General features: G+C 39.4%; 2 protein-coding genes across 14 annotated transcripts in view; both read right to left on the bottom strand.

Moving 5' to 3' along the window:
• Positions 1–2,299, bottom strand: part of LOC308039917 (uncharacterized protein) — a 39,341-nt gene extending 37,042 nt beyond the window's left edge. For 6 of the 13 annotated variants that reach the window (XR_013922085.1, XR_013922086.1, XR_013922087.1 and 3 more), the window contains exon 1: positions 2,155–2,293. Coding sequence is in view for 2 of the 13 variants with exons in the window: in XM_080343658.1 (XP_080199784.1) it covers positions 2,155–2,241 (87 nt within the window). In the remaining 11 variants the exon portion in view is untranslated. Of the gene's footprint in view, positions 1–1,507; positions 1,669–2,154 lie in introns of all 13 variants that reach the window. The other 7 variants (XM_080343661.1, XM_080343666.1, XM_080343660.1 and 4 more) reach the window with 5 other exon arrangements.
• Positions 2,300–3,642: 1,343 nt separating this feature from the next.
• Positions 3,643–10,291, bottom strand: RWDD4 (RWD domain containing 4). Its single transcript, XM_080343946.1, is given in 8 exon segments — positions 3,643–4,967; positions 4,970–4,985; positions 5,154–5,203; positions 6,183–6,297; positions 7,081–7,225; positions 7,335–7,444; positions 9,845–9,925; positions 10,203–10,291. Coding segments are annotated over 8 exon segments (579 nt in total). The 5' UTR covers positions 10,227–10,291; the 3' UTR covers positions 3,643–4,929.
• Between the last annotated feature and the right edge of the window lie 256 nt (positions 10,292–10,547).

Here is a 10,547-nt window from a genome sequence, read left to right on the forward strand (position 1 = left end):
GTCTTTATCTACGCACCCCACATCCAACCTATTGCAGTGGTATTGCAGACATCAGCAGCCCCAGTTTCCCTGTCAGCTGTGCCGGGGTGAGCACAGGGCTGAGCAGGAGACATGAGGACATGCGGCTCATCAGTCACAGCTGTCACCCCTCCTCTCAACCCACTGACAGAAACTCTATGTTATTCCCCGGGATTTGATACATGACAATGCAATGAAGCGTCTTCGGGCTTGGTTCTAATAACACTGAATGAACCTGTATTTAACAGCACACAAATACAATTTAAGACTGCTCTGAAGTTTTTATTCAAAATAAAGTATAAAATACCAATGTGATAGTGACAGTTCTTGTGCCCCTGCCATACTTTTTTTTTTCCTCCTGTATTCTTCAAATACCTGTATCAACAACAGAAAGAGCTGAACAGATATTTGAGAACAGGTCACTGTGTTTCAGAGATACCAAATTTGTAGCAAATAGCAATTTTGTAGCAAAATACCAATTTTGTAGCAAAAACTGCACCCATCCTGTGCTAATATCTCCTGTAAGTTGAGGCCGGCAAGTGCACTGCCTAGCAATGTGCTCCAGGGCACCACAAGGACTGACAAAGGGGGGAAAAAAGAGAGAGAGAGACTCCCTGCCTCCATAGCAGCAAGCAAACAAACCACAAAATGACAGCCTGCTGAGGAAAGTTTTGAAAAAAATGCAAAAGCATATCTTAAAATTAATTAGCAAATCAATAAAGACACTAGGAATATCAACCAATTCAAATATGTACTAAAAGACTGAGGAGCAAAAATATTTTAAGCCAAATTTCAGTTTAAAAACCTAAACTTCATTTAAGCATTGGCATTGCCACCTCAATTTTCTGCACCAAATTTGTCCCAAGGAAAGATTCTCAGAGCCAAATTTGGAAAAGGGGAAAAAAGTAAGCTATGCTTGATCAGGTGAGATTTCCAAATGATTACTGCAAGAACAACACTATAGATAAAAGGTATTTCTTAAAAGCTCTTTCAACTGGTGCTTCAGCAAGGCAATTACTATCTAGGCAGTATGGAAAATTTTGTAAACTGACAAATTCCTTTTCAATCATCCTGTATTTTAGACACTTGCTACTTTTACTGTTACTAGTATTGACATTTGTTTTCTCAGGCCAACCAAAGATTTACTGCAAAACCCATTTATTTAAATATATTGTGTAGCTCTACAATCAAAACACTCTTGCCCTACTGAAATAAAGCATAAACCACCATTTTTTCACTGCCAGTGGGTTTTTAATTGAAAAAAGGTGGTGGTGGTGGTGTGTTTTTCAACAGTGTTTAGAATTCCCACTGTAGTCATGATCTCTATTTACAGTTGTGCCTATCTTGGTAAGATTCTTTACATTTTCCCTCCCTTCCCCTCACTTGTTGCTGCTCAGGCCTTTCCATAATATAAAGTACCTAGACTTTTGAAATGACCACATTCCAACCATCGTGCCTTATGAGAAAATGGCTTAACGACAAAAATTACCTTCCCAAATTTGCAGAGAAGCAAATAATTGATACAGAAGTTCCCAGTGCAAAATATTTTCCTTGAACGAAGACTTCGAATCAAACACGTTTAATAACAGAACCACAGAAGCTTGCTCCGGTGTCTTCACAAGAGTGTGTGGTTTATAGGCAGACTAGGAGCTAAAAAACCAGGCATTTCACAAGTTTGCCATTACACACAGTAACACCATCAAAGCAAGAGATGTGGTTTTTATCTATCCTTCCCCCGCCCTCCCTCACTAATCTATTCAGATAAATTGTCATGGCAACTTGACTCATACATCAAGGATTGGAGCAATGACAAGTCAATTCCCCTTGGAAACCTTGTGAAAAGAAAACGTCCTGCCTGTTCTGATGCTGGCAGACACTAAAGCTGAATGCCCTTCCTTCTCACAGGACTGCAGTGTGCAGCCACAGCAACTTCTCCCTGCCAGACACTCTTGCTCAGATGTAGCCATGAGCCTCCCATTTATGTCAAAGGCAAGATTGCGTCATTTGGAAAATGTCCTGCCTTGTGTACTTTACCAGCTATTACTAAATATGAGTTGAGTTCATAGAGAAATCATGACCTTCTGAAATTAAGAATTCTTTAAGTATTTTCCTTACTGAGGAAGAACATACACTTACTGATTTTAAACCCAGTGTTTGAAGAAAAAGTACAGCCTCTTCTTGGATGACAGCAATACACACCATATTTCTTTCAGATGTCTTCATATTTCTTTCAGAAGAGTGAAAAGCACAGAACAAATTCAATTTTTCTTCCTTCACCTGCAGTCACAACAATTCATATATTTTTTTCTTTATATCTATGAAGACAAGCAGTAATTTTGCAATATATTTAGTGTATCCTCCTTTGTTAAAACAGATATAATTCAAGAGAATGATACTAACATGTTGTATGTAAGCTCTCTTGATGCAGACAGTAGCACAAACACTTCCACTCCATCAACAGAAGTCCTAACATGACAGTCACATAAACTATCCTCTATTTGCTACACTGGCTCTTGGCACCACCACCCAGAGCATCCAGCCTGCGCCTCTAACATCCCTCTCACCAAATGCTGTGTGCGGCGGAGCGCACGTTTTCAAAGAAACAATGAACGTAATGGTGACTCTCTTACAATTCTCAGTGGGATGACTGACCCTCATATTAACAGCAAACACAACTACCCTGAAAAACATGTAAACATATACTGAGAGAGGGAAGATGTAATTCTTCCACCAATTTTTAAGAATGCTTTCTTTGTGACAGAAAATCCTTCGCAAGTTCAAACTTCGCCCTAGAATTGCAGTAGGCAATACACAATTAAAAAAAATAAACACATACCACAGCAGATAAATAAGCATTTATTAAAGTTCATCTCAAAACAAACAACAATAAGGGACATTAAGGCATCTTGTAGTCAGTAACCATTCATATAGCAAAGACGACTTCTCTTTCTGATGCAAGATAGCAGATTAGGAAAAAAAAAGTTCTCCCAACACATTTGGCAGAGTGCTGACTTCCACCATGCCACCACTTGGTCAGCAACCCCTCCAAGGAATGCCCCATTTCTCCAATGAAAGAGCTACAGAATCACAATACTCACTGAGACATGTGCAAGAAAGCACTTCTCCCTCCCCTCAGACGTCCAACCATCTGTGGGGATGCACACTGGAGAAAGACTAACAGATGGATACCGCAGAGAATAAAGAAGACATACGCCTGCTATAACCACTCAGTTTTGAGCAGACTAGAATGTTTGGCCTTGCTTTTGCTAGTATTTACTATTTCAGACAGTAACTAGTGAAGAGGGGACCACAAGCTTCAGTCTATTACAATGTAACAAGTTTTATGTTCTCCTTCTACATTCATATTAGATAAACAAATGACAAAGGTCTTGTTTCCATGGAATAATTTATTTTGATGAATTATGCTGTCAAGTGACCAATCACTGTTATAGCGCTTTTTTCTTCAGTTGGAATAAGAACACCAGGAAATGTTTACAGTATCATTGGGTTCACTATAACAGGATTTTTACTACAGAATAAAATATAAATTAATAAACACTGCATATAGCACTATTCACTTCACCACATGAGCTCTCTATATCCTTTGTCACATTCTAACCTTCATTTAAGGCAAGTTTGTTTTTATTTTTCCAAAGAAGACCACATAGTCTCGAGATAAACTTGTGTGACTAGGTTTGCGAGTTAGGAAATTGAGCTTTATAAAATGTTTACTTCAACAAATATGAAAGGTATTAAGAGAAAGATGGTGGCCCAAAATTGTACTGTATTAAAAGGTGGAGTTTCCTTGTACCAAAGTCCTTTATTCATCATCTTTAGAACCAGTTTTGCTTAACTATAAAAGAGACACAAAAAGAAAGTATTCAGAGTTTAGACTGCCATGCCATTTATTAGGAAACAAGAACATTATCTCCATCTTACATAGAACACATGTATATTTAATTAATAATACAGACTGATTGTGCTACTGTACCAAAAGACTGAAAAGCATCAAAAATAATTTCTTAAGCTTAGACACTAAATGAGCTTATTTCCTGAATGCAAAAGTGGACTTTACAAAGCAACACCGCAAAACCCCAGAAAAACCTCAGGGTACTGTTTCTGTTTAATTTTAAGATTCTGTCAACAGCTCTCCAAAATAAATAAGATGGACTAATGGAAAAAAGTATCTCCACGCACCTCTGAGAGAATTCCCATGTGGAAATTTACACAATAAAAAAGAGACATTAATTCACTATTTCTCACTTTTTTAAAGCTAATTATTACATGCAGTGCATCTATCGTGATATCTATCTGGAATTCAAGACATTCACTACAAATAGCCACTTTTAACCCAGAAGGACTCTGCCCATAACCACCATCATCATTTACTTGCTCTTATTTAACAACCGCACCAGTAAGAATTACTTATAGTTGTGTAAAATAAAATAGTTTACTTTCAAAATTGCAAAGCAGCTATACGGATTTCCACTGAATCAGCAAAGACAAGAGGGTGGCAGAAATCAATGCAGAGAGAGCAAGCAGAAAATAATTATTCACTGAAGGAGCTGCAGCAGAGAACACTCAGGCTTGTAGGAGGCAGCAAAATGCTCCCGCTTGGGACAACTCCCTTCTGCTTACTTATCCATTGCCCTCCAGAACGTGGCAACACCACTGACTTTATTTTATATCTTGTTGCCAGATGAAGACAGAATATTTGCAGTGCATTTGGCTAGCAAAGCTCTCTCATCATAACATTAAGATTTAATTGCTCAATAAATGAAAAAGGCATACTAGGCCAACAAAGTTCAAAGAGGAATCAAAGTCCTTCTAACTCTAATATTCAGAAGGACTAACCATATTAAAGCATTTGAGTAATATGTAAATTAGAATCCAAAAGAGCAACAGTTCTTACTATTTCTTGAAAATCTTTTTAACATTGAAAAAGATGGCTTGAAAATACTTACATGCTGGATGCACATAGAAATGAATCAGACACCACAGTCAAATTCAAACAAAGTTAGGAAGAAAAGCAAGAAAAAAAAATTAGATTAGTTTTCTTGAGATATAAATACAAATTATTTTTAACGTACATATGCAGTATTTCCAAAATACTGCATACCATACAGTCATGCTACCTTAATTACGTCCACCCAGTTCCATCCTCGCGGAAGCTCCCCTTTGTTATCTGCAGAATAAGAAGGTTTTATTTTCAACATGCAAGCTAAGGAGAAATCTTTACCATTCTTTAACATCAACACACAAAATTCTAAAGATCCAAAAACCTTAATTTCTCCACTACAAAGCCATGAGGACAAAAAGAGGTATTACTGTCTTAAACATATACTTCTTCAAAGTAGTCCTGTTTGAATAAAAACACTCCAGTCCATCTGACATTTAATTTAGAAGGCAACTCTAACATGAGCTGGGCTGACCAGCAGTGATGCATTCTATCAAAGAAAAAAAAAATTTACACAACTTTTGCTTTATATGGTCAACATTTATTCTGCCAATTATACATTAGGTCAGAAAAATTATAGGCAGAAATTGCTATCACAGGGTACAATTTGTTGCTCCAATATGACAGTATTATCCAGATCATTATTAAAAATTAAGGTTGAACACATAAAAGTCATCAGCAGGATTAGCTGAAATATTGAACGCTTTTCAATCAGAAACCTACCATTTCATTGAAAGCATAAAGTATCTGCAGAAGTGATTCTATTTTGAACATACAAACTAAATTTAATATTTTATTTTGGGTTCCAAAACAAATACTTTCATTTAGAAATTGCATTTTTAATAATGTCAATTATTTATGAGGGCCCATGAACAAACCACTTTCTGTTGAAAGTGAATGTTCAGAAGTCAGAAACACTCTCCTCCCACAACTATTTTTTGAAAGTTGTACTTCTGTCACGTATTGAAATAAAGATATAAAACAAACCCAATAACATTGTGAAATCCCCACTCTACAGAAAGTTGCTTTGACCAGAACTAACAACTCAGGCAAAAACAATTCATCTAAAACAAGCAAAACAGAGACCACAGACTTAAAGTAGTTAATCTTATAAATAAATGACTGCTGAGTCTGACCCTAGCAAGATGTCCCTGCCATAAAGTTTGGATTCTCATACTGCTCAAACAAAATATTATAGTGAACAAACCTGTTTTATCGGCCAGTTTTCGTTTCTGGGTTTTGGATAACTGCTCCTTTTTATCTTTTTTCTTACTTGCTGGCACATCAGGAGTTCCAATTGCAATACTATTGCTTACTGAAGTCTGAGAAGGACAAAAATGGTTGTTAATATTTTGCATATTTGTTCCACAGATACCTCTATGTGTGATGACCGAACCTGACATACTGAAATATCTTGACTGTCAGAAAGAAGCAATGCTGTCAGCAGTCTGCAGCATTTAATCAACATATAATTGTGACTGTAGTTTTAAAACAAGGGTTGGGGACTGGAATTATTTCCTTTGAGAGCTGCAAAGGGCACTTCTTACACTTTTTAAATTTAATCATGGAGTGTGGTTTAGTCTGAAGAGATGGATTCAGACTTCCCAAGCATGGAAAACAATCCTTCTCCCTCAAAGCAAATCTGCAGCAACAGAGGCCAATAACGTCCTTGTACAACACAGAAGCCACAAACAGATCCAGCCTGACTCATTCAAGACCCTGGAGCTGCACTTATGTAATCCATTGCATCCCAGGAAGGTTGCAGTAATTTGCTCTGTCCCCCCATCCCCCTCCCTGGGCAGATGCTTTTAATCTCCATTTCAGCTCTCTTTAGTTTTGCTTCTGCTCCAAGTCTTCATTTTTATGTTATTCTATGGGACAGAACTGCAGCCCGCAAACATTTTGGTGTAAGAGCAAAATAACAATTAACTGTAACAATTATGGCACCATACTCTGTGTGTCACTGTTTAGCCACTAGAATGGGTGTACCCGATACACTGATTAACAACTCAAAGACAGAGCTATGAAGTATTTAGAGTTGTCATAACCTTTTTTTTTTTTCAGTTTTAAAAGCAAGAGATTAAAATCTGAAATTACCTACTTACCACAGTGTTAACCGGCTGCTTTTCCATGAACAACTCTTTATTATCTTTGGCGTATTCAAAAAGTGTGTATGTCATAGCAGTTCCAAGATTTGCTTCAACTTCTACCATTAACTTATCCAAAATACTTTGTTTAATAGCTGAAGATCTAAAAGAAATCATAAAACTCCACTATAATCTAGACAGATGAAGAAAAGCTTCTCAATCAAAAAACCCCTACATATGAGGCTGGGAGTGAAGCTGTCATAAATACTGACATTGTGTTGTTGAAAAAAGCGTCCATCGATATGACTGGTGCTGTTTGTGGATATGTTTCTGGCCAAGAAACTTCTATTAGAAAGGCTTTGGGGTCTCCGCTTTCACCTATCTGAAGTGAAAAGAAAAACTTTATAAATCAACAGTTTCCAGTCACTCGTTAAAGATTACAATGTCAATATGCATGTCTTTCACTTGTTTAAGACTATCCAGATTCCTTAAGATAACAACTATTATCATCATAAAGGTATCAGAAAATAAAGCTGTTATCTAGAAAAAATACTAAATTTCTGACATCAATAGTAACTCTTAACTGGCAGTTTTCATCCTAGGAAAAGCAAGAGAAACATTCAAAGCTCTCTTTATTTTTTTTTAATTGCTTTGTTTTAAAAACTACTTTGCAGCATCTGCAAGCCAAATATTATACAATAATATATGTGAACAGAAAAGATGAAGCCTTCTTTCCCCCTCCCATGCATCCAAGATCAGAGCAATATGAAAACAAACCACAAGACAGTGCTGAGATAAAGAGAATGATAAACTAGTGACCTGAGACAGCAAAAAACAACAGATAAGAATTTCAGTATTTCTGTCTTCTATTTCATTATAAGAAGGAATGAGTAGTAAAAGATTTAAGATGACAGTAGAATGAGAATGGATAAAAAAGCATAACATTAAAAAAGCCTCACTTTAATAATCATTCACATCCAACCAATTAAGTGAACCCAAATTACACATATGATCCTTACAATTATGTTGAATTAAATTTTAAAAACTTTTTTTTTTTTAAATTTAAAACTAGTACAGGTGCTACCAAAGGCATGCTATACAAACAGAAATAACAGTTTCACACATGATTTGGAAAACTAGTGCAACAAAGTTGCTTAAATCCGTACTCTAAAACCACCTGAAAATTCTTCCTTATTTCCCTCATTATAGAATAGTCTATATCTGGCTTCATCAAATTTTATAGAATGACATTTAACCAGAAGAAAAGTCCTAATCAAGGCAAGGGTACCGTACATTAATTTTTTTTTAGAGTTGGTGGTTTTTTTTATTCACAGTGTCTGTTTCAGCAGAGTGGACAAACTGACATTCAGAAGCATCTGTTTTAGAGGTAAAATAAATAGCACTTTACATCAAGAATCTGCAACATTTTTCAAGACATCATCTACAGTGTAGCAATCTCGTTACCACCAGTGCCAAGAAGAGAACTGGGGGTGCAGTTTACAGAGTTGCCTCAGGAAAGCCCTGTCTGCACACTGAGCAAATCCATACCGAAAGCTGCGTGACATGACCGTGCTCCTCCTTTTCAGTGCAACCTAAAAATTGGGTGGTCTTACTTCAAATGCTGTTGCTGCTACATTTTCTCAATATTTGAAAAATATTTCTTTAATCTCAATTTCATAGCACACTGATTACAAAACAGCTGTGTTTTGTATGCAAGATGTGTGAGAAATGAGGCTCAGAAAAATGGGATACTAATTCTTTCTACCTTCTCATGCATTCACTTGCACTATGCTTTCTCATAATACAAATTCTCCTTCATAGGAAAGATGTATTATTGCCCTTTTCTGCCACTAAGTTTTACAGTACTTAAATTGAGTTGTCCTAACTGTTGACAATTATTTTTTATCTAATATTAGCAATGAGCAAAGCTAGTAAAATGTAGAATGATACACTGCAGGCTTGCAGATATACTGCATTTACTCTTTTGAAGAAATTAAACTTACTAATAAAGGTCCTATCAATGAAAGAAGGCTGCGCTTAAATGGATGGGATTCAAGTGCCATTAATTAAGTTGACCTATATTTCATTACAACTACTGATGTTATTCTGAAGTTATTTGAGAAGTTACAAAAAGGTAATATGCATATGGCATTTTCAGAAGTCTCCCTTCTGTCCCATAGGTGCCTGAGTTTTCAGTAAATTTCTCTGGCCATCTAAAGATCTGCCTCAGTCTGTGTCCAGAACTTCCAGGTCTCTAAATTTTGGAAAATTGCAAATCTCAAGCTCAGCACTCCCTGTATGTGTTTTCTGAGCAGACTGTATCAATGTACATACCTGAAGCATTTTGTGAATTTTCTCTTTAGCAAGTAGACAAGGCAGCCAGCTATCTCTGGACAAAAGACTGTAATTTAGCAATAAGGAAGTTTCAGAGCTTTACATAGAAACTGACTACCTAGTTTAAGTATTATTAAGCATTACTCAGCAGGCTGGCTCCTGCAGCCAGTCTGCCGGTTCTACCTATGTAGTACATGGACGTGTAGGTAGGATGCCCAGCTAAGGGCTGACAAACCTGAGTGGGAACAGGTTCCTAAACACAAAGCATTGTACTATCAGGAATCATCATACCAAAGATCCTGAAACAACGGCCTGCAGATCGAGTTTTCACTGCCCGCCTCACGCCTGTTCGTTTCAGAAAACGCCCGGTATGTCAAACACAGGGCAGCAGAGCAGCTTCGAGGCAAAGCCTGCACCGCAGAGTCCCGCAGACCTTGCCCCGCCTTACCCGGTACTGGAAGGACACGGGGCTGAGCTCCCTGAAGCACAGGTCTCCCTCGTAGATAGAGCGCAGCGCTTCCAGCTCCATCTGCAGCACGGACAAGCCGGTTACCGCCGCCAGCCCGCACACGGCGCTCGGTTTGACACGCTCCGCACGGCCCCGCCGCTTGCCCGGCCCGGCCCGCCCCGATCCCCCCGCCCCGCCGCCGCCCGGCTTCCTCCCCCTCGCCCGCTCAAGCGGCCGGCTCTTCCCTCCCGCCGCCCACCACCTCCTGTCTCCGCGCACGGAGGTTCCCTCTCGCTGCAAAGGAGCGTCCCGGGCCGGCTCCCCTCAGGCCCCGGGCGCGGGCAGGGCCCGGACTCACCTCCTGGTCTTCGTTGGCCGCCATGGCGCGCGCTGCGGGGCGGGCAGCGCGCGGAGATCCGATCCGCTCCCCACCCCCCGCTCCTTCCCTCTCTCCCTCCCTCCCTCCCCCCCTCCCCGCCGCCGGGGTTGGGCGGGACCCGCTGGCGGGGACCCGCTGGCGCGGCCCCGCCGGTGTGGCGCCGGTGTGGCACACGGAGGCCCGAGCGGCCCCGCCTGACGGACACACCTACCCTGAGGGCAGCGCGGCCCCGGTCTCTCGCTGCTATTGGTGCCCTCTTCCTGTCGTCACCTCCTCCTTGTCTTTCCATTGGCCAGCCCTGCTAGGCTTGCATCGCTTCCTTCT

Source organism: Nesoenas mayeri (assembly GCF_963082525.1).
Source record: "Nesoenas mayeri genome assembly, chromosome: 4".
Lineage (NCBI taxonomy): Eukaryota > Metazoa > Chordata > Aves > Columbiformes > Columbidae > Nesoenas > Nesoenas mayeri.